Source organism: Syngnathus floridae, chromosome 4, assembly GCF_059516105.1.
Source record: "Syngnathus floridae isolate MCC-2025c chromosome 4, RoL_Sflo_1.0, whole genome shotgun sequence".
NCBI lineage: Eukaryota > Metazoa > Chordata > Actinopteri > Syngnathiformes > Syngnathidae > Syngnathus > Syngnathus floridae.
In genome coordinates, this window is record NC_142416.1 from 13,808,722 (window position 1) to 13,831,483 (window position 22,762).

General features: G+C 42.0%; 5 protein-coding genes and 1 long non-coding RNA gene across 19 annotated transcripts; 2 read left to right on the forward strand and 4 right to left on the reverse strand.

Moving 5' to 3' along the window:
* The first annotated feature begins 541 nt into the window (after nucleotides 1-541).
* Nucleotides 542-4,898, forward strand: LOC148399292 (solute carrier family 22 member 7-like). Its single transcript, XM_088372350.1, has 9 exons — nucleotides 542-1,040; nucleotides 1,115-1,218; nucleotides 1,922-2,076; nucleotides 2,196-2,364; nucleotides 2,881-3,004; nucleotides 3,079-3,188; nucleotides 3,269-3,483; nucleotides 3,557-3,665; nucleotides 3,801-4,898. The coding sequence occupies exons 1-9, from the start codon at nucleotides 669-671 to the stop codon at nucleotides 4,009-4,011; spliced, it is 1,569 nt and encodes a 522-aa protein (XP_088228476.1). The 5' UTR covers nucleotides 542-668; the 3' UTR covers nucleotides 4,012-4,898.
* LOC148399293 (uncharacterized) lies at nucleotides 2,733-8,275 on the reverse strand. 12 transcript variants are annotated; one of them, XR_015857816.1, is made up of 7 exons: nucleotides 7,517-8,275; nucleotides 7,170-7,288; nucleotides 6,331-6,388; nucleotides 5,226-5,403; nucleotides 4,927-5,044; nucleotides 4,579-4,743; nucleotides 2,733-3,972 (listed from the first exon to the last, which is right to left on the reverse strand). XR_015857816.1 is itself a non-coding variant. In XM_088372364.1 (7 exons), the coding sequence occupies exons 2-6, from the start codon at nucleotides 7,560-7,562 to the stop codon at nucleotides 4,933-4,935; spliced, it is 552 nt and encodes a 183-aa protein (XP_088228490.1). In that variant the 5' UTR covers nucleotides 7,563-7,991; nucleotides 8,089-8,265; the 3' UTR covers nucleotides 2,733-3,972; nucleotides 4,927-4,932. The 12 variants fall into 12 exon arrangements, 10 of the variants coding, with proteins under 10 accessions (XP_088228490.1, XP_088228488.1, XP_088228497.1 ...); XR_015857815.1 differs by having other exon boundaries at nucleotides 4,927-5,083; nucleotides 7,517-8,266; XM_088372364.1 differs by lacking the exon at nucleotides 4,579-4,743 and having other exon boundaries at nucleotides 4,927-5,083; nucleotides 7,517-7,991; nucleotides 8,089-8,265.
* A 66-nt stretch (nucleotides 8,276-8,341) lies between these two features.
* On the forward strand, nucleotides 8,342-12,758 carry LOC148399294 (solute carrier family 22 member 7-like). Of its 3 annotated transcripts, none has more exons than XM_088372346.1 (10): nucleotides 8,342-8,414; nucleotides 9,485-9,740; nucleotides 9,815-9,918; nucleotides 10,516-10,670; nucleotides 10,790-10,958; nucleotides 11,443-11,566; nucleotides 11,641-11,750; nucleotides 11,831-12,045; nucleotides 12,119-12,227; nucleotides 12,363-12,758. In XM_088372346.1, exons 1-10 carry the CDS (start codon nucleotides 8,407-8,409, stop codon nucleotides 12,607-12,609), a joined length of 1,497 nt encoding a protein of 498 aa, XP_088228472.1. In that variant the 5' UTR covers nucleotides 8,342-8,406; the 3' UTR covers nucleotides 12,610-12,758. The 3 variants fall into 3 exon arrangements, with proteins under 3 accessions (XP_088228472.1, XP_088228471.1, XP_088228473.1); XM_088372347.1 differs by lacking the exon at nucleotides 8,342-8,414 and adding an exon at nucleotides 8,643-9,282; XM_088372345.1 differs by lacking the exon at nucleotides 8,342-8,414 and having other exon boundaries at nucleotides 8,640-9,740.
* LOC148399295 (uncharacterized) lies at nucleotides 9,153-12,630 on the reverse strand. The gene is made up of 4 exons (XR_015857817.1): nucleotides 12,242-12,630; nucleotides 11,898-12,129; nucleotides 10,888-10,946; nucleotides 9,153-10,779 (listed from the first exon to the last, which is right to left on the reverse strand). It is a non-coding gene; the product is annotated as an uncharacterized LOC148399295 (long non-coding RNA).
* Nucleotides 12,759-12,824: 66 nt separating the features above from the next.
* LOC148399296 (ATP-dependent RNA helicase DHX15) lies at nucleotides 12,825-19,121 on the reverse strand. The gene is made up of 14 exons (XM_088372343.1): nucleotides 18,950-19,121; nucleotides 17,753-18,101; nucleotides 17,481-17,674; nucleotides 17,244-17,403; nucleotides 16,665-16,883; nucleotides 16,190-16,357; nucleotides 15,769-15,855; nucleotides 15,501-15,650; nucleotides 15,318-15,426; nucleotides 15,032-15,223; nucleotides 14,013-14,135; nucleotides 13,723-13,913; nucleotides 13,331-13,500; nucleotides 12,825-13,252 (listed from the first exon to the last, which is right to left on the reverse strand). Exons 1-14 carry the CDS (start codon nucleotides 19,009-19,011, stop codon nucleotides 13,135-13,137), a joined length of 2,292 nt encoding a protein of 763 aa, XP_088228469.1. The 5' UTR covers nucleotides 19,012-19,121; the 3' UTR covers nucleotides 12,825-13,134.
* A 136-nt stretch (nucleotides 19,122-19,257) lies between these two features.
* Nucleotides 19,258-20,666, reverse strand: LOC148399297 (uncharacterized). The gene has a single exon (XM_088372663.1). The coding sequence runs from the start codon at nucleotides 20,664-20,666 to the stop codon at nucleotides 20,022-20,024; it is 645 nt and encodes a 214-aa protein (XP_088228789.1). The 3' UTR covers nucleotides 19,258-20,021.
* Between the last annotated feature and the right edge of the window lie 2,096 nt (nucleotides 20,667-22,762).

Genomic DNA, 22,762 nt, shown 5'->3' on the forward strand with positions numbered 1-22,762 from the left:
CTGTGGGGATCAGCCACACCTGTGGGTATCAGCCACACCTGTGGGTCCTCCTCCACTCTGCTCACGGCTGCCCCCCTGTGGATAAGAGAAAAACCTCCCGGACCCGACACACACATGACACTAAATCCAGCGAGGTGGTTTTTCACCCCTGCATAAGTTATTTTGAAATCTCTCACTATTATCTGTTAAGTGACTATTAAGTGATATCGACATCGAGGATCAAGTCAAGTCAAGTCAAGTCAAGTCAAGTCAAGTCAAGTCAAGTCAAGTCAAGTCAAGTCAAGTTTATTTGTATAGCCCTACATCACAAGCAGTCTCAAAGGGCTTCACATGGACAAACACATTGACAATTATTCTCAAAGCATTCCGTGATCTTAAGATCACAATCTGATTTTTAAGGACCACAATCGATCCGTGCATCACTTAATTTTTCGCAAAACTTGAGTCGCACATGGAAGACCACAGGGGGTCTGCGCGATCCTTGTGCAAAGGCTGGAAGACGATGTAACATCACATAAAGTAACGCCCACTCCTGAAGGCACGTGGATGTGGAAGTGGCCTTTGTGCCTTGCTAAACTGGATAAGAGGTCCAGGAGTCTCAAGTACTCCTTTCTTGGATTGCTGCGCTCTCTGCGCGTGTATGCCTGGAGCACACACCGGCGCTCATCATGAAGTTCGAGGACATTTTCTCTGACGTCGGCGGATTCGGGAGGTTCCAGAAGATGATAGTGGCCATCAGCTTCATAGGGCGCATCACACTGCCCTGCCACTTTCTGCTCAACAGCTTCATTGCGGCGGTTCCCGCGCACCACTGCCTTGTCGCTGCCGGAGGGCTCTTCAGGAATCTGTCCCAGGCAGACAGGCTCACCGTCAGCATCCCATTGGAGGAGGACGGCACTCGCAGCTCCTGTCGGATGTTCGCCGAACCTCAATATCATCTGCTTTTCAACACGTCTGACGTCACTCAGGTGCTCACCTTGCCCTGTCTGGATGGGTGGGTGTATGATAACACTACCTTCAAATCCACACTGGCCACCCAGGTGATCTACATTACATTGTTTTACATTTTGTCATTGGTTTTCCCCTGTAAACATGTGGAATGTATTTGTATTAGTGGGACCTGGTGTGTGATAAAAGAAGCAGAAGCCAATCCACGGCTACTATCTTCTTTGTCGGCGTAATGTTTGGAGCTGTGACTTTTGGAAGTCTGAGTGACAGGTAACACAATGCAATCATTGCTTTTCACGTTGACTTGACTGCACAGAGATGATGGCATTTCATGGTTATATTTTGATTCCCATGAGAAAATTATGATCATGCTTGTACACAAAGCTGTCCATGAAGATTTTATTCAAATATCTGATTTTACCGTAATTTGTGAGGTCATAAAAACAAACAAAAAACAATTCATTATGTCATCATTTGAGGGGCTCTGGACAAATTAAAGAGTAGTCAAGTCATTTTTTTCCCCTTCGCAATAACATGTTCTATGCACCCTTACTAGTCTAAACATTGCATTCTGATCAATATTGCACTTGTAGAATATGAAATAAGCAAAAAATTCACCCGGTCTCTCACATCGATTGGTCTTTCAAAACACACAAAGAATGCGGGCTGAGGTACTGTCTTCTGCAAATCTAGAGTGTAGCTTTTGTTACCATGACGACCACGGGAAGCGCTAAAGCATCGAGACAAAGCGAGGGTTACTTCATGCTGCCAAGTGAGCAACACATCTAGCAACTCTTTCTTTGTACTGACAAAAGAGCCGGTGTGTCCAGACTGCCAATGAATGGTGCTTGCGCCAAGTCCAACCGTACATCCATACCACGAGGAATCATTTGACCTTGACCAATAAATGAACAGGAAGGGTTAGCTGACCTTTTGATTGCCATGTGTTGACTTCCTTGGTCCTCCTGCTCAGGTTCGGTCGGAGGATCATGCTGCTGACATCTTATCTCTCTGGAATGCTGTTTGGTCTCACCAGTGCTTTCGCCACATCCTTCCTGATGTTTGCAGTGCTGAGATTCCTTACCGGCTTTTGCTTAACTGGCATAGTCATCGTCTCTTTGGTTCTCTGTACAGTCATTTTAGATCATCAGATGGCATTTTATGTTCAACTCAACCATTATTTGAGTTGCTTTATTTATCCATCCTATACATATGTGTGTGTGTGTGCCCCTGTATTCTTCAACCAGGTGTGGAGTGGGTGGACATAGAGCACAGAAAGATGGTTGGACTTTTTGACAGTCTTTCCTGGGCATTTGGGAGCATTTGCTTCGTACCCATTGCTTACCTTGTGAACGACTGGAGGTGGTTGACTGTTGCCGTCACTTTGCCCGTCCTCTTTGGTGTCTTTACATGGAGGTATAACACAATAGATCAAAATATACAATGTATGTATATGCATCAGATTTCTTTAAATATTTTTGAAGATGTCTTTTTTCTCTCTCTTTTTTTATTTTTTCCCCACTTTTTGTGCAAAACATTCAAATCAACTGTCCAAATAGGTCTGATCCTCTACAAACCAGGGTTGTTTTGCACAACCCCTCTGTTATTTCATAACTGAGACATTGTGGACATAGTTACTGCATAAATTCTTATTCATCCAGATTATGGTTGTGTGCAAAAGTTTAATCAATAACACTGGAGTGTTTTGGGTGGTTGAAGAAGTTAACCTTTAATCCTAAAGTCTGTCCAATTTTCTTGATTCAACTTTTGCAGACCACGGGACGTCATATCAAATGAAAATTTTATTTTCACACTGCAGCTGTGAGCAATTGTTCCAGAAATCAAAGTACTTGTATACAAATCATAGGAAGTCAATTTTCAATATTCTGGCCCTCAAAACTAAATGCAGTATTTTTTGCCTTTGACATCCAGGTGGGTGCCTGAGTCAGCTCGATGGCTCATTGCCAACGGAAAGCTGGAGGAAGCTCATTTGTGTCTCGTCAAATGTGCCAAAATGAACGGCACTGAGGCGTCGTGTCATGGACTTCAACCTGAGGTTCGCGTTGTTCTCATAATGATAATGTTCTGAGTCTCAAAAGTCACCAAGACTATTCCTTTGACTGTTTCTAGACTCTTTCCTCCATCGTGGTGACAGAGAAGAAAAGTCGAGTGTATTCCTACTTGGACTTGATGAGAACACCTAAAATGAGAAGATTGTCCTTGTGCACTGGTTTTCTTTGGTCTGCACATAATTTTTTTTCTCCACATCCAATTGTGGGTTTGGGTCACACAATGTTACAGCGCACTCTCTCGTTCCTAGGTTCACCATAGCAATTGCATTCTACGGCATCACCTTCAATATCAGCGGCTTTGGCCTTAATGTCTACCTCACTCAGTTGCTCTACTCATCAGTGGAAGTGCCGGGCAAATTGTCCTGTTTCTTCTTACTGGACAGGATTGGCAGGAAGCCCACGGTGGTGGGAACGTTGACCATGCTTGCTGTCTCTCTCGGAATCAACATTTTGATACCAAAAGGTTGGTGTCATGGCATTTCCAAGGATTGATCCAGATGTTGTCATACTTAATGATTCCCGTGACCTTCCCCCAGATATGTCAACCCTGAGAACAATGGTGGCAGTCATAGGAAAAGGCTTTTCTTCAGCATCATTTTCTACCATAGTACTCTACTCTTCTGAATTGTTTCCCACTGTTGTCAGGTACGCTTACATACCTTACTTTTTTCATCAGCAGGTTCTAAGTTTCTATACTGCCTTTATATCAGCATCTAAAAGTTACACACAAAGTGCCAGTCCCCATACTAAACGATCTGTGCTGTAATTTTTATGGTCAAGACAAAACGGGATGGGCTTCAACTCATCTATGGCCCGGATGGGTGTGGCCCTCGCTCCTCTCATCCTTTTACTGGATGACGTCTGGAAGGACCTGCCCCAACTCGTCTTGGTCTCCTCAGCTGTCCTGGCAGCAATCCTGGCATCGCAGCTGCCAGAGACACGCGGCCGCTGCCTGCCAGAGACAATTGAGGATGTTGAGGGGAGAAAATAGGCCCGAACTGTGGTTCTACCTGTACTGTTACCTGATTAAAATTTCATCATAGCTTGTGAAGCTGGATCAACACCTTTGTCATCTCGTGTAACTTTTAGGGATAACGTCTGTACAAGGCCAAGTATAAGTATTTTTTTTCTGACTGCAAGGTGCTATTTTCAGCTTAACATTCACATTCATGAAGACTTGAAGCCACTCATGAAGCCTTTTTATCTTGATCTTTCCTAGATTCAACTGGTAAATGAATACTTTAGAAGGGAGTTGATTTGTATTACATCAAGTGCATTTCTGTCATGACATTCACATTGGTATTTAAAGCATCAAGATGTAGTAGGTCAAAGCTCCTATATTAAAGAAACAAAGCCAGCAGTCAACAATTCCCTACAGAAAAACAACAAAACAATACTGTTTATAATAATGTTCATTGTTGAAAATGACTGACCTGTGGTCTTTTCAATTTCTGTCATTATCATGGTGGTGTGTGACATGATAATGTCACACAATAAATTTGGCTGAGCAGAGGTGTGTGTGTAAGAGGAAGGGATGAGCTCTGTTGTGTGGACTCACTCTGTCATGGTTTTAGCGAGTTGTATGACCCACATGCAGAAACCAATCAGGAGTCCCAGATGGATGTGGAGTTTGTATTGAAGGGAGTAAGGAAGCAATAGCACTGGGGGTCCGAGCCAGGGGTACGGAATTGGAGCTGTGATGGTGGAGCACGAGCGGTTCAGTCTGAGCAGAGTGGAGCCGGTCGGAGGTCCGTGGAGGGGGATCCGTAAATGTGAAATGTTGAATGTGCCATTAAGAATGAATGGGGGGAAAAACAACCACATGATTTAACATAACTATTTAAGATGACTTCTTTAAATAAACCATCTTGAACTTTCTATGCAAAAGTTATTATCTGAACCTCACCTGTATCTAGTCAGATAGCCAATCGAACTCCATGAAGTCCCTGATGAAGGAGATCACATGGGGGTTCATGTATGAAGTCTTCCTCTTCACCACTCTCCCAGTCTTCCACTCCTTGACACTGCAATTGGTGGAGTCAGTATTAATCCTGACCAAAAACCTATGAAATGAGTATAGGAGTTAGAGGTTGAGACACTATGTACATGTCAACGAGTAATCAGTTAGCAAATCACAACTGAGATCAGACAGATATAGAAAATGCCTGTGGGAATAGTTAGGTATATAATTTTATCCGTTAATACCTCTGAATAAACTCCAATGTTGTGCAGGCTTCCACCTGATACTCTAGGTTGAAAACATAGTAACAGGCGAAGAGAGTGGTCAAGGCAGTGGTGAAGTCAGCCAGGTGAGCAGCAGGTGGGATTATGCCCCTCCCCTCAATCGACAGCATCCACTTTTTTGCAGTCAGGATTGTCTCTCCTTAAAGTCAGACATTACAAAAAACATATTTCACAGCAATCCATTTTATAAGTGATCTGCTTCAGATGAATGACTGTAAAAACAGGGCAGGGAGCATACATATCTTCCAAGCAGTACATAAACAGATAAAAGGAGCAGATATAGTAACTGAGTTGGTGAAAGATTAACAAAAAGTGACACATGTATAGCAAGCAATCTGAAATAGCAGCAATGACAAACGAATTGGCTACTGGGATGAGTGAGTACACCATTATCTGTATCTGTTCGATCAACTAAATGATCAATATTCGTACTCTGAATGGGGCTTAACCTGGAAGTGGGTGTGGTTCAACCCAGAAATAGGCTGATCCTGCACCACAAGTTGTCTTTTTTGCCAGAAATGGATACGAATTGATCAGACGTTTCTATATGTATTGTTTATTAGAAAACGATTTACATAAAAGCCTCAAATTTAGCTTCAGATAAATGTTTTTGATCACAAGTCAGAGAACTATTTACAGAAAAAATGTTCATAAACAGAACATGAATAAACTCTGGAAAATCAATGAACACATGTAGGATTAAGAGGTATGAAGTAAAATGCATGAACTTGAGGTTTCGCACTCAACATAGCTTTTTTTTCTCTGTGTTTAGTGTTTCCGCAAGTTGTTTTATTCTTTTTAAAGCGGGGCAGGACAATGTCAAATGTGTCAAATGTTCATTATGTGGTCTGAGCGCAAGCGTGACAGTATCAGTTTATCCGTGCGTGTGTTCAGGTTTTGAAGTCTGTGTGAGCCTTGTATTACAAACTGACAATCCTGACCAGTGAAGAAACAGTGAATGACGCGAGACCAGCTGCATTCACTACTGTTTCCGAACTAGACTTTCTTTGCTTGTGGCCTATTTGTTCAAAGGATTCATTGACATTGTGTAGAATGTGAAACTTACCAAGCAAGATGATGGGGAGAGGCAGCTGGGCCTCTGCATCTGCTGGAGTGGTTGTCACCTATGAATGCCAGTAAAGGTGAGAGTTACTTGAAACAAACGAGATGGCATATTATCTCTCGGAAAAAATAAATTATTTTTTAAATTTGTTGGCAAGGAAGCAATGTGCCATATTTTTTGTTTTTCTGATGGTTTGTGCATGTTTACACCCCTTGGAAATAGAAAATAACAAAGTGCCAGGCGATATAAATTTTCTCTTAATTCAAATATTTTGCATACAGTGGACAAGAAACTACACTCAACATGCTCTACAAAATTATTGAGATGGAACCATTGTGGGATAGATGTGGGTTATAGTGTGAGGTGAGGTATATAAATGAAAAAGTTCTTAATCAACAATAACGTGAATGTGCCCTCTAACTATATACCTGGCCTGAAACCCACTGTATCAAACAATGAACAAACAAACTACAAACTCCTAAGAAGACAGGATTGCCAGACGCAAACCGGCATTTAGTACTTGAACCCAAGAACAAGATGCCATTGGAGGCTCACCAACCTGCAATAAAGTTTTGGGGGGCGGGGGTGTAAAATGTTTTACTCTAAGCAGAGATGATTCTGATAGCGCTAAATGTGAAAATTAACTGTTTAAAACTGTAAATAAAATATATACGTAATTAAGGCGCTTACATCAGCAAGGAGAAATGACGAACAAATGCAGGGATTGAAGCTGTGGTGAAATTACAGTACTTGCATGAGTAATTCATTTTGATGGCAAGCGAACTGATGTATTACTATTTTCTTTTATTACTTATAGTGATAGTGATGGTAGGCTTACTTACCGATTTCTGGCCGTCGCGACGTGTGCTTGGTGGTGGAGCCGCCGCCAGGAGGAAAACCCACACGGAGGCAGAATGTGGAGGGAGGAAAATGGGGGGCCAGCTTTGCGGTGACGACATCGCTATGAATGAAATGTGTAATATCTACGAAACTGTAGCAGCACAAATGAAAATTTTTGCTGCACAAACCAGCACAAACGAACGGTACCAGTTTGGGTACCATTTGGAGGAAAATGGGGGGCCAGCTTCACGGTGACATCATCGCTATGAATGAAATACGTAATATCTACGAAACCGAAGCAGCACAAATGAAACTTTTTGCTGCACAAACCAGCACAAACGAACGGTACCATTTTGGGTCCATTTGGAGGAAAATGGGGGGCTGGGTGACGTCATCGCTATAAAATAAAAGTAATTTCTACGAAACGGAAGCAGCACAAACGAAAATTTTTGCTGCACAAACCAGCACAAACCAACGGTACCATTTTGGGTTCATTTGGAGCAGATGGGGGGCTAGGTGAACTCTGGATTACCTATAAAATAATCTTTTATAACTAAAAAACCGAAGCAGCACAAACGAAACTTTTTGCTGCACAAACCAGCACAAACGGACGGTACCATTTTGGGTCAATTTGGAGGAAAATGGGGGGCCAGCTTCACGGTGACGTCATCGCTATGAATGAAATATGTAATATCTACGAAACCGAAGCAGCACAAACGAAAATTTTTGCTGCACAAACCAGCACAAACGAAGCACAAACAAACGGTACCATTTTGGGTCCATTTGGAGGAAGATGAGGGGCCAGCTTCACAGTGACGTCATCGCTATGAATGAAATATGTAACATCTACGAAACGGAAGCAGCACAAACGAAAATCTTTGCTGCACAAACCAGCACAAACGAAGCACAAACGAACGGTACCATTTTGGGTCCATTTGGAGGAAAATGGGGGGCTGGGTGAACTCTGGATGACCTGTAAAATAAGCTTTTATAACTAAAAAACTGAAGCAGCACAAACGAAAATTTTTGCTGCACAAACGAAGCACAACCGAAACAGACTGTTTTCCTTAAATTTTGGGTGGGGCGGGGGTCCCGTATAGGTTGACGTGATTGACCAATCAAAACAAGACCTTTGAACTCTCTTGGTCCCCATTGGATACATTTATGTCAGCCCATGTCAGCCCATATTCCGTCAGGGAAAAAGAAAAGAGAAAAAAACTTAATGTTGATAATAAAAAAATGCCATGGTGAGTCATTGAGTTAAAAGTCATAAGGATTATATGATAATTTTATGATAATCATTGATTTTATTATGAGATATTTTATATCTAATATATATCTGTATACATATCAGGGCTGTGGACTCGGTCGGATTTTTGCACCGAGTCCGAGTCCGGCCTCTTGACCACCGAGTCCGGCCTCTTGACCACCGAGTCCAAGTCCGGCTGTCCATTTTTTTCTGTTAATTCATGTGACTGCTTAGTCTTTATTCAAGGCTAATTTAGATCAAAATCTAAATAATGATATAAGCTGGATGACATAATCGTCCTTGACATTGGTACATAATGTAAACATTAGCCTAAGTGCAACTCAACGTGGCCGCATTGATCGTGAGCAGGGCTGTGGACAGTATTCCTACGCGCATTCTCAGCAGCATGATGAAAATAAAATTGAACGTATTTTTTTTATTGTCGGACTCGGTGGACTCGGTCAAAATCAGCACCGAGTCCGGCTAAAATGACCGAGTCCGACCGAGTACGAGTCCCCGAGTCCGAGTCCAATGTTCATTCATCAACGACATTGACAATAAAAATACAGTAGTTTACTTTTCTATTTACAGTACTATACTGGCTATTGTGATTTTTTTACAGTAATGCTTCGACTACTGTGTTTTTCACTGTAATACTTGTACTACTGTGATTTTGTCATTTTTACAAGGTTTAACTGCAACAATTACAGCAATCTATTGTAAAAATCATACACAGTTAGGTTACTGTGTTTAATGCATTAAGTAACTAGATTTCACAACCATTTTTAACAGTTACATCACATGAAGTAACGCCCACTCTTGAAGACACGTGGATGTGGAAAGTATGAAGGGGGTTTGGGTAAGAGGTACAGGAGTCTCAATTACTCCTTTCTTGCATGGGATTGCTGCGCTCTCTGAGCTTGTATGTCTGGAGCACACACCGGTGCTCATCATGAAGTTCGAGGACATTCTCTCTGACGTCGGCGGATTCGGGAGGTTCCAGAAGATGATAGTGGCCATCAGCTTCATAAGTCGCTTCACACTGCCCTGCCACTTTCTGCTCAACAGCTTCATCGCGGCGGTTCCTGCGCACCACTGCCTTGTCGCTGCCGGAGGGCTCTTCCTGAATCTGTCCGAGGCAGACAGGCTCACCGTCAGCATCCCATTGGAGGAGGACGGCACTCGCAGCTCCTGTCGAATGTTCGCCGAACCTCAATATCATCTGCTTTTCAACACGTCTGACGTCACTCAGGTGCTCACCTTGCCCTGTCTGGATGGGTGGGTGTATGATAACACTACCTTCAAATCCACACTGGCCACCCAGGTGATCTACATTACATTGTTTTACATTTTGTCATTGGTTTTCCCCTGTAAACATGTGGAATGTATTTGTATTAGTGGGACCTGGTGTGTGATAAAAAAAGCAGAAGCCAATCCACGGCTACTATCTTCTTTGTTGGCGTAATGTTTGGAGCTGTGACTTTTGGAAGTCTGAGTGACAGGTAACACAATGCAATCATTGCTTTTCACGTTGACTTGACTGCACAGAGATGATGGCATTTCATGGTTATATTTTGATTCCCTTGAGAAAATTATGATCATGCTTGTACACAAATCTGTCCATGAAGATTTTACTTGTTTTTTGTTTGTTTTTATGACCTCACAAATTACGGTAAAATCAGATTAAACATTGTATTCTGATCAATATTGCCCTTGTAGAATATGAAATAAGCAAAAAATCACCTGGTCTCTCACATCGATTGGTCTTTCAAAACACACAAAGAATGCGGGCTGAGGTACTGTCTTCTGCGAATCGAGAGTGTAGCTTTTGTTACCATGACGACCACGGGAAGCGCTAAAGCATTGGGACAAAGCGAGGGTTACTTCATGCTGCCATGTGAGCAACACATCTAAGCGACTCTTTCTTTGTACTGACAAAAGACTAGGTGTGTCCAAACTGCCAATGAATGGTGCTTGTGCAAAGTCCAACCGTCCATCCACACCACAAGGAATCATTTGACCTTGACCAATAAATGTACAGGAAGGGTTAGCTGACCTCTTGATTGCCATGTGTTGACTTCCTTGGTCCTCCTGCTCAGGTTCGGTCGGAGGATCATGCTGCTGACATCTTATCTCTCTGGAATGCTGTTTGGTCTCGCCAGTGCTTTCGCCACATCCTTCCTGATGTTTGCAGTGCTGAGATTCCTTACCGGCTTTTGCATGACTGGCATAGTCATCGTCTCTTTGGTTCTCGGTACAGTCATTTTAGATCATCAGATGGCATTTCATGTTCAACTCAACCATTATTTGAGTTGCTTTATTTATCCATCCTATACATATGTGTGTCTGTGTGCCCTTGTATTCTTCAACCAGGTGTGGAGTGGGTGGACATAGAGCACAGAAAGACGGTTGGAATGTTTGACAGTCTTTCCTGGACATTTGGGAGCATTTGCTTCGTACCCATTGCTTACCTTGTGAACGACTGGAGGTGGTTGACTGTTGCCGTCACTTTGCCCGTCCTCTTGGGTGTCTTTACATGGAGGTATAACAAAACAGACCAAATTATACAATGTATGTATATGCATCAGATTTCTTTAAATATTTTTTGAAAATGTCTTTTTTCCTCTCTCTTTTTTTATTTTTTCCCCACTTTTTGTGCAAAACATTCAAATCAACTGTCCAAATAGATCTGATCCTCTACAAACCTGGGTTGTTTTACACAACCCCTCTGTTATTTCGTAAATGAGACATTGTGGACATAATGACTGCATAAATTCTTATTCATCCAGATTATGGTTGTGTACAAAAGTTTAATCAAGAACACGAGTGTTTTGGGTGGTTGAAGAAGTTAACCTTCCTTGATTCAACTTTTGCAGACCACGGGACGTCATATCAAATGAAAATTTTATTTTCACACTGCAGCTGTGAGCAATTGTTCCAGAAATCAAAGTACTTGTAGGAAGTCAATTTTCAATATTCTGTCCCTCAAAACTAAATGCAGTATTTTTTTTGCCTTTGACATCCAGGTGGATGCCTGAGTCAGCTCGATGGCTCATTGCCAACGGAAAGCTGGAGGAAGCTCATTTGTGTCTCGTCAAATGTGCCAAAATGAACGGCACTGAGGCGTCGTGTCATGGACTTCAACCTGAGGTTCGCGTTGTTCTCATAATGATAATGTTCTGATTCTCAAGAGTTTCCAAGACTATTCCTTTGACTGTTTCTAGACTCTTTCCTCCATCGTGGTGACAGAGAAGAAAAGTCGAGTGTATTCCTACTTGGACTTGATGAGAACACCTAAAATGAGAAGATTGTCCTTGTGCACTGGTTCTCTTTGGTCTGCGCATATTTTTTTTCCTCCACATCCAATTGTGGGTTTGGGTCACACAATGTTACAACGCATTCTCTCGTTCCTAGGTTCACCATAGCAATTGCATTCTACGGCATCACCTTCAATATCAGCGGCTTTGGCCTTAATGTCTACCTCACTCAGTTGCTCTACTCATCAGTGGAAGTGCCGGGCAAATTGTCCAGTTTCTTCTTACTGGACAGGATTGGCAGGAAGCGCACGCAGGTGGGAATGCTGACCTTGCTTGCTGTCTCTCTCGGAATCAACATTTTGATACCAAAAGGTTGGTGTCATGGCATTTCCAAGGATTGATCCAGATGTTGTCATACTTAATGATTCCCGTGACCTTCCCCCAGATATGTCAACCCTGAGAACAATGGTGGCAGTCATAGGAAAAGGCTTTTCTTCAGCATCATTTTGTACCACAGTGCTCTACTCTTCTGAATTGTTTCCCACTGTTGTCAGGTGCGCTTACATACCTTACTTTTTTCATCAGCAGGTTGTAAATTTCTATACTGCCTTTATTTCAGCATCTAAAAGTTATACACATAGTGCCAGTCACAATACTAAACTATCTGTGCTGTAATATTTATGTTCAAGACAAAACGGGATGGGCTTCAACTCATCTATGGCCCGAATGGGTGTGGCCCTCGCTCCTCTGATCCTTTTACTGGAGGACGTCTGGAAGGACCTGCCCCAACTCGTCTTGGTCTCCTCAGCAGTCCTGGCAGCAATCCTGGCAACGCAGCTGCCAGAGACACGCGGCCGCTGCCTGCCAGAGACAATTGAGGATGTTGAAGGGAAAAAAATAAGCCCAAACTTTGGTGCTACCTGTAATGTTACCTGATTAGAATTTCATCATACCTTGTGAAGTTGGACCAACGCCTTTTTCATCCTGTTCTTCTCGCACATTCTCACTCATGTAGCCTTGCAGGTTTTATCAGGTAACTTGATCTTTTGTGGATTCAACAAATTAAACGAATACTTTATAATGAAGTTGATGTGTAACATCAAGTGCATTTCTGTCATGACATTCACATTGGTATTTAAAGCATCAAGGTGTAGTAAGTCAAAGCTCCTTTAATAAAGAAACAAAGCCAGCAGTCAACAATTCCCTACAGTAAAACATCAAAACAATGCTTCTTTTGAAAATATTTATAGTGATCCAATGCTTGCTGATATTTCTTTCTGGCATTACAGTTGAAGAATGGACAATGTGGGAGACAACTGAAAGCTAACAAAAAAAATATATAGTATATAAAAAAAAATCCAAATGCTAAAGAGTCAACAGTTTTAAGATACGATGATACAGAAAGATCTAAAACCATATGGTCAATGCTGTCATTTTTTCAGGACAGTTATTGGTTAACGTTTAGTACTGGGAATACTCTTTGCTCTCTAGTTTGGCAACGATTCGCTCCAGCTGTCGTTTAGCTTCACATTGTGGGAAGTTACTCATCTCGTAGTACTGGGGGGCAATCTTGACCAGCCTGCAACACAAGAGACAGCATTCGAAACCGCACTTGAACTGACGGACGACCATGACCCTATCGATTACTTTAGCTCACCACTCTGGTTTAATGTCTGTGCAAGTGCGAATGTAGTTCTTGGTGGTGAGGACAAATTCATTGTAGAGCACCCATTCGGGCTTGTGGTCCAAGACTGTTGATGGGTGCAGTTGGACCACTTGGTTGTCTTTGACTGTGAGGTAATGACCGGTTCGTTCCAGATGAGCCACCTGCAGCACAGACAACAAGCAAGTCAATGCATTGTAAAATTCAATTGAGCCAAACAGTATCCAGGCTGCATTCACTACATTTAAGAAACTAAACTTCAAAAGTGAGGACCACTCCAAATGCTTTGGTGGACTTGGTTTGAAAACAAACACTTATGGAGCTAGTATTTGTTGGAGCTGACGGTCCGAACGTCGACCACCACGTTGCGCACCGGCATTACCAACCTGCATGAAGAAGCCGGTGCACAGCGCTCTGCGGATATTGATGTAGTAGTCTCGACTGGTGAACTCTGTGCTCCGGCGGGGCAGATTGAAGCGATCCATGATCCTGGACAGCTGCTGCCGCACGTTGTCGGCTGAGACCAACGAGCGGTAGTTGACAAAGTTGTCATAGCACCACTGGTTCGCCTCATGGTCTGAAGAGGAGGACAAAAAGGTCATTGATTTCAAGCTAAGACAGTGACAGGCATGCGCAACGCCTTGTGTTGTGGACCAGCTTAGTGACTGACACTCACTTTGCTTGAAGGCGTGGTAGACATTGAGCAGTGTCAAGTGGTCGCCGTCGATGTGGGCGAACCTCATCTTGGCCTCGTCGGCGGCCTTCTTAGCCTCCGTGGGGCGAACAAAACACTGTGGGACTAAACAAGGTTGGTATGGGCCCCAACAAAGCCGCCCACAGGGATGAGTCAAAAATTCACAACACGATAGAGAAAAGCCTAAGAGGTGACAGCTGGGAGTGGCACAACCACAAGCTCTATCGAAAGGGAGGGGGGGGCGTCTGCAGCCTTAGCTCAGAGACGGTTGGGGGAAGTTCATTAAAGCACATCTGGAAAGCAAAAGTTTTCGTGCGCTTCTAGTCATTGCATACAAGTTTTCGAGTCACCGGAGAGTTTAAGTGGATACATTTTTGCAGATCAAACAATTTGTGCACATGCTAAGGGTTCAGCTAGCATGGCCACAGCGCCTGATCGCCAAGTGAAGGTCTTGATTTTTCTAAGTCTGATTCAATATACTATTCATTTAAATTTGGCAAGTTTGTTAACACTTCTCTGCACTGTGTGAAATTCATAAGACATTTACATTTTCTCATCACAAGGACCTGAAACTGTTTAGTTACTATTAAAATGCATCAATTGACATTTCTATCCCTTAGCCTCTCAAAGACATTTGGGACTTTTTTGTGGGGGAAGTTCTAATAGTTTGAAAGCTGAAATGACGCACACTAATAGTGCCATAGTACACAAAAATGATACAGCAGAACCACTAATTTTCAGACGTGAAATCCAAGTGCTGGCCTGTGACGTCTGAGTATTCGACATATTCCACCCTTAACAGATGCATTTGTTTATTCTGAGTTGGCCTTGGAAATTCTATTACTTGATGCTCAAACGAAAAACAGCACGCTTCAACTTAATTTTGTATTTTATTTTTGGATTAACAGTTCTTCTCTGCTCAAGTATTGAGACCTTTTGAACCCATGTGAATTGATGTGGATTCATCAGGGACTCTGAGCGGGCCCGGTCCTGGCCATTACCTGACAACATAGCGGTGATGGAAAGGATCTCATTGGAGCAGTTGAACTCGCAACTTGCGATGACCATCTTGGCAAGCTGGGGGTCGAGGGGGAACTCTGCCATCATGGAACCCAGCTCAGTCAGGTCACCGTCATCATTGAGAGCCGCCAAGTAGTTGAGTAGCTCCAGGGCTCTCATCAGTGTCTCAGGAGCTGCAAGGAGGTCAAGGAGGTATGACAACACCCTCAGGGATGAGACACCTTCCACCTCACTGATTTGAGCGCTTTGTACACTGGACGGTCTCACCTGGTGGATCCATGAAGTCAAAGTGCACGAGGTCATCGATGCCCAACTTTTTGAGTTGCAGCACCACAGACCCCAAATTTGAACGCAGGATTTCTGGATACGTGTTATCCTGAAAAGGAAAGCATGATCAGTACAATCTTAGAGGAGCTATTGAAAAGGAAGAACAGCATTTTAGCCTGTCACCTGCATCTCTGTTTTGTAGGCTTTTTCTGTATAAAGGCGGAAACATTTCCCTGGACGGGTTCTGCCGGCTCGTCCTGCCCTCTGCTGGGCAGAAGCCTTACTGATGGCTGTGACAAGCAGCGACTCCACTCGGATGCGAGGGTTGTACACCTGCAGACAAATTTGTCATCCCATTATATCCAATATACTGTGTGTAAGATTCAAGTGAGATTTGCTCATCTCAAACAAATTTGGGCTGCTCCACATTAAGTTCTGCTGCACAGCCCACCTTCTGTTTGGCAAAGCCAGGATCGATGACAAAGACTACGCCGTCAATCGTTAGAGAGGTTTCAGCAATATTTGTCGATACCACAACCTAAAACGGACAAACAAGCAAACAAAAAAACAGTTAAATCAATAGGAATTGACGAAGAAGTTTTGAAATAATTTTTTCTGGCAAGTTTTTGTTTTAAAGTTAAATTTAAAATTAGCTCAAGTTAATTTGCAAGTGAGGGAGTCACACTGCACTTGAGAAAAGAATACTTCGTGTATAATTATAAACCACCGATTTCAATTGCTGCTGGTATGTGTGCAATACTGTAGCTTCATGTGTAGCTTTTGTACGTCAACATAGTGTGAGCAGTGCACATCAGTGAGGATGGACTATGCACCTAGCCTTAGGACAAACTTGAATTATTAAACCAATATACCTTTCTTCCTATAGCACCATTGGGTTTCCGCGGGGGTGGCGGCTCAAAGATCCTCTGCTGCTGCTGTGGTGGCAATGTGGAATACAGTGGAATAATTTTGATGTCCCCAACTTCAGGCCCGAGGTCATCAACCTCACGCTTGATTCGTTTGCACGCTTCATCAATTTCCTACAGAGGAAAACATTTATTTTTAAGGACATTATAGAAACTGATAACACTCGTAAAATCTACGTGCCATTCAAGTGGTATAATTTGGATATTGAACAAAACTGTGTGTCAAACATCTCTTCATGACTATCATCTTTTCCTGTTCCCTCTCAGGTGCCATCTTCAACAGGTAACTCTTTCGACTTTTATTGAATGGCGGTAAATTTCAATACTTACAAAGAATTTTTCCTGCGATATTGACTGTACAGTTGAAAGAGGTTTTAAGGACAATGCCATGTTTGAGGTTAAAAGTCAAGCATGCTCTCACCTCTTGACCGGTGAGGAAGAGAAGACAATCGCCCTCGTCTTCCTCACACATGTGAATCTGGATGACCGTGCGAATGGCAGCCTCGAGGTAGTCTCGCTCCGGCTCAGGCGTGTAGAAGATCTCTACCGGGTGCGTGCGGCCGGGGATCGTCAACAGGGGGCAACTGTCAAAGTACACTTGGAACTTCCCTGCATCCAGAGTAGCGCTCATAACTATCACCTGAGCAAAAAGAGAACATCCTTGATGAGCTTTTTTTATAGCAAATATTTCCCCTTCAAATTTTCTTGAATATAAAAAAAATTGCTCAATTACTTTGACTTAGTCTTTTTTTAATGCAATTGGTAAGAGCCTCAGAAGACTAGAAAACAGAAATGAACTCTGATTGAAAAGGTTCTGCACATGTAAGTATATTTCATGGGGTCTTGCAAGAAAATTTTATTTGGCTGATTCTTTCACGCTAACTTTGAAACAAAACTTTCATGTCGCTCCACGGCAACTGTGACGGCAAACAACATCGGGATTGGACATTACTTTAAATGAGTGGCTCCTCAAATTCCAAATATGCAAGGACATACAAACCTTCAGATCTGCTCGCTGACGCACCACCTCCTTCAGCACTCCCATCAGAATATCAGTGGCGAGTGTTCGTTCATGGGCCTCGTCGAGTATAATCACTCCGTATCTCTCCAGAAGAGGGTCATTCATCGCCTCTCTTAGCAACATACCATCTGTCATGTACCTAAATAAACAGGAGATGGAATCAGACAGGTGGATATGTGTTGTTTTGAAAATAATTTAATGGAGCCAGCGACTTACTTTAGAATTGTTTTGGCAGAACTGCAGTCTTCAAATCGGATGGAGTAGCCCACTTCCTGTCCAAGCATCACGTCCATTTCGTCTGCCACTCTTTGGGCCACGCTCATGGCTGCCACTCTCCTTGGCTGAGTACAAGCGACAGCCCTCTTCGGACCAGGAATGCTCCTTACCATGTCCACACACCACTGAGGAATCTACAGGTAAAAGCAAAAGTCCCATGAATTCCATTGCAATTTCAGTTGAATTAAAATTTTGTGTGTGGGTTTTCTCACCTGTGTTGTCTTGCCGGAGCCCGTCTCTCCAACAAGGACAAAGCTCTGATGGCGTGTGATGATGTCACTGAAGTTTTCCTTGTATTCCCAAACGGGAAGCTGTAACCTTTTCTTAAGGATCTCATAATAGCGAGGCGTGTGCGGCAGGTTGGTGAATGGGTTGATCTGCTGCTGCATGGCCATCTGCTTCAGCTGAGGCATGGTGATGATGGGCGGTGTGCTTTTAGGTGGTGCACTTGAAGACTTCACATCTCTCTCACGGTCCCGGTCTCTGTCACGGTCACGATCCCGGTCTCTGTCCCTGTCTCTGGAATGATCCCCACGGTCTCGATCTGAGTCTCTGTCACGCCTGTCAGTGTCAATTAAATGCAATGTTAAATTAGTCATATTGTCTGCTGATGTTTAAATATACTTCGAAATGGCGTTGGGTCAATTATTACTATTTCAAAACTTGTTTCTGATGAGAAATGAAAATCTTGAATCCTAGAATAATTAAAACAAACTATAACCTGACTAAGGTCATTGCCACTTGCTTTTCTACTAATGAGGGTGAAATCAGATTTTAGTGAATAATAATAAAAAATTTAAAGAATCGAAAACTTTGGTTTAGAGCCCGAAATTGAAGCCTCTGAAATTATATCTTGGTTGATCTCTGCTTTAAATACAAATTTAACAGGCAAGCTGACCTCTTTCTAATGACAGTTAAGCCAATATTAGATTGTACTGGGGAATGCGGGGATTATATTTTGAATACACTGCCTGACAAGATACTGTATTAAAGCTATTTAAAGGGGCGTAATTTGTACAATTTTGATATATGTAGACCATGGGATGAACGGCTTTAAAGACGTAATTTAACAAAATGCTCTCGTTTGCCGCTTGGGCTAGCGTGCTAGCTCGTTAGCTTAGCTAGCAGGTATGGCTGCTAGCATCCCGCTAACTTCATACACGTGCCTCAAACTCGTATCGTGATGCGAGCTAATGCAAAACACTCCAAAACGTTCACGTATCACCTTGGGCGCAATAAAGATTACCTAACCAGCATGTCACCGAGTCACCAACACCAGCATAGACCGCTAAAGTTAGCTATTTATCTCTATTCCCGTTAAATCACAACGTAGGCTTCGAGCCAATTCGCTCCAGCCCGCGAGCGCCTGAAATGTTTCAATGGACGCGTTCGTTTAGCGTCACACCTACCCTTCGGATCTCTTCTTACTGGAGTAGTCATCACCCAAATCCAAACGATGTCTTTTGGACATCTTTGTGAGAAAACGGCGTACCTTTTACAAATCTATAACGGCGGCCACTACTTCACCCGGTTTAATGCAACGGCGTTTCCTCATTGGGTTCTTCCTTGTTTGTCTTCTGTTCAGTAGCGTCGTAGGTGCATTACCGCCGCTAGGTGGTCAGGAGTAAGAATGTTTCTATTTCGCAGCTTCGGGTCCGAAATGTCAATTTACAAACATTAAATCTCCCCGCTGTAATAAAAGCGCACAGAACTCTCGTTGTAATGATTTCTGATTTTTGATAATTTTATTGTCTTTTATTTTAATCCACAAGGAACATACATTATTAGGAACATTTAAGCATAAACAAACTTAAACATTCATTGGACTACAAAACAAGCTACCAGTATTTTCATAAAGAGATATAGTTTCATTGTTTTATTGAATTGTTATGAATGTGTCTGTAGGGGCCAGCACCAAAATGTGGAAAATACCAATAGCCTCTATGAAGAAACATTTTCAATTTATAGACTCCCTGTAGAAGTACAACTCTTTCAATTGTACTTAGACACCACTCCACCAAGGATTCAACAGTTACATAACATTTGAACAGAAATCATCACTCTAAAGTCTAAACAATTCAAATAGTTGCATCAGCGGTGCAATTTATTCATTCACATTAGTGTCATCTGGAGCCAAGTAAATGTCTTATCATTTATAAGCATTCATTGGTTCACAAAAAAAACCCCAAAACATTAGTTCTTCATTTAAAGACTGCATCTGCGTAAGGGACACCGGCTGCACTACGTAATTCAATTGCAAGCATTAGTCCTTGTGTTTGTTTGTAATGAAAGAACTACCTGTAAAATGTATCATTAATTATTATTAATTTCTTCAAAACACTTTCCACACATTTTCTAAGCAAAGCAGGGAAAATCAGTGTATCAGGCTTATTAGCCTGAGCAAATTTGTATGATTCTTATGACATTTAAGATCAGCAAGCGCATGTTGACTACATGTATGGCTATCAGCAAAATGTGGCATTAAATTCCCCGTATTTGCGCAATATGTGCACTCCACAAATCGGGGGAGGTAATCCCAATAACGCAGCAGCTGAGTATAGCTCCTGCATTTCCATGAATCAGACTGCCATCATTCCCCCCAAGGCCAAGGTCATCCCGCCCCTGGTGAATCGAGACTGCTCTTCCAAGCACAGACAGATGACCACATAGCGTGACGTCAGATTCAAACACTGCTCTGATTTCGCCTTGTTGAGGCACAAAGTTTCCCAAATCTCCCAGGTGGTTGGGGTGAGTGACACCTTCAGGGTTGAAGTGACTTCCAGTTGAACCGCATCCGTTCATCAGGTTTCCATACTGATGAATGTGCAACGCCCTGGGCTGTGGCCCGCTCCCTGTGGGGAATCCATTAAACCAGAGAAGGACGCTGACCGTTCCATTAGGATTACCCTGCCTAAAGAGCACTCGGCCATAGATTTGGGGCATACCCTCAACCAGCGGTAAGTTTGGGCTCATTTCACAGGTTGCATACCGAGTGCTACTGTTTTGCCCGACGTCTGGTTGGTTTCTGTCGGTCTGGTCTGGTTCACTCTGACAGGTGGACAGCACAAACAGAAGCAATGCCCCCACTATACACTTTAGCCTGAAAGAAATGAAAACATCATCCATTATACTATAAATGCTCAATTCCAATGAGGTTGATACATACTGTACAGCGTAAATAAAAATAAAATAATTTGATTGACTTGACAGATGTTTAAGGCTGAAACTGATCAAAAGAAATCCCCTAAGTATTATATTATTTTGAATTTGACGACAGCAGTACATTCCCAAGTTAATATACTCACCAGTGTTGATGCATTGTTACTACAATTAAGAAAATTATGGCGAACCAAATATCTTGGAAGTTTTTGCTGCAAGGATCGCTTGAAGAACGAAGCAATGTTATCATATATATATGTTTCGTTGTATCATAAGTGGGCGTTGCTTTACTGAGGGTGGAGCACAAATACGCAAAAGGCGATGTGTATACTGTTTTTTAAATGAGTTGTGAGACGTTTACATGCATATGGTTGTCTTAACATAAACACCTGGAGCACAGACTTTCCATGGCTGAGGCATTTGAATAGCAAGTAATTCACAATTGAACTTCTCTAATTCCAATTTTTATCAAATGTGTGTTTACCAAAATGCCAATGTACTTCAATTTTGTATCCTGGCAAATCAACAACTAATCCCATAATGCCCAAGAAGGAAAAAATAGATATCAAAGTAAAATAATTTAACAAAAGATGGGAAAGCAAATACTTGTTTGTGCTTTAGGGGGTAGGAAAAGAACAGCATGTACTTGTTTCTGGAATGGAATTCAACATGTCAGTATTTTTGACACCAGATGGAATTTTCTGACCGTAATAAAGAGTTGAGGGTGACCTGTTATTTTACTGAAGTCTGTTCATAGTCAGTACAGTATTTGTCTCAGTAACGGACCATTCCGTCCAATAAATTCTAACCCTGTTTGGTCTGCAACTCAGACTCTGTTTTAAATTAAATAGTGTTCATCAGGACACCAAATACAAGCGAATGAAATTCTCCAACGAGAATCTTGCCGAACAGTCATGAGCTACATGAAGGTCAACAGTCCAAGGATGACGAGAGTGCAGGTGATGTCTTTGCCCCCTCAATAGATGTGATCTCTTACATCCAACCAAGAAAATAAAGTGGGATTCATGATAACTGAACAGATTAGACGACAAAGAACGCTAACAGGAGTTCCGTAAAGGCACAGTTTCATTGTTTCAGTGAATTGTTATGGATGTATCTGCAGGGCCCAGTACCAAAATGTGGCAAGTAACAATAGCCTCTATTGAGAATTATATATTTTTTTATGTTATTATATTTTTCTGTGTTATATTGTAAGCAAGTCAGTGGGTGTCGCTTTACCAAGGGTGGAGCTCAATTACGCATGTTTAAACTTTTCTTCATGTTTACCAGGGGCGGCCCTTCGTACTTCAAATGGTATTTCTGATTATTCAAATGGATTCTTTCACAAGCATTTAGCCTCAAGTCAAACCCTATTTTTTTAGATGCTGGTACTTAAATATATTTACGTTAATTAAGTTAAGAAATATATTTAGGTTAAGTGAAATGCGTTATAGGCACGGAAATACATTGGTAATGAATTGTTTATGTGGTCTTACTTATGCTAAACAAGTGAAACGCTCCCATCTTTTTTTCTATTGCATGCATTTTGTAACTTTTCTATTAGTTTAATAAAATCCAATGGAAATGGATTCAACTCTTTTGTTTTTTCCAATAGCCTTTCAAAATGAAATCTTGTTTATTCAAAGGGATTATTTCACAAACATTGAATCTGAAGTCAAGGTCATTTTTGTTTTTGTTTTTGATGTTTGGTTTCATGGAGCAGCTCACAAGCGAATAGTATAGTCCACATTTGTGATTAATTGCAGTATTTTTGTGCTCTTATTTATGTTTATATTTGAGTCATAGGAATAAAGAAACAAAGAAGCAAAAAACTCCAACAGCCACATAGAAATAAAAGAACTCACTAACATGTGCCTCAATAAAAAAATACCCCCAAAAAATACAATTCACTCTTTGACTCCGTATTTTTCTAGTCTATTATATGAGCAAAGAATCTGTTGAAAACCATGACCACATCATTTTGATCTGGCTTTAATTCACTATTATCTAGAACGGTATCTGCAATCTCATTGTTTCTTATTTTATTTCTCATAATAAAAGTT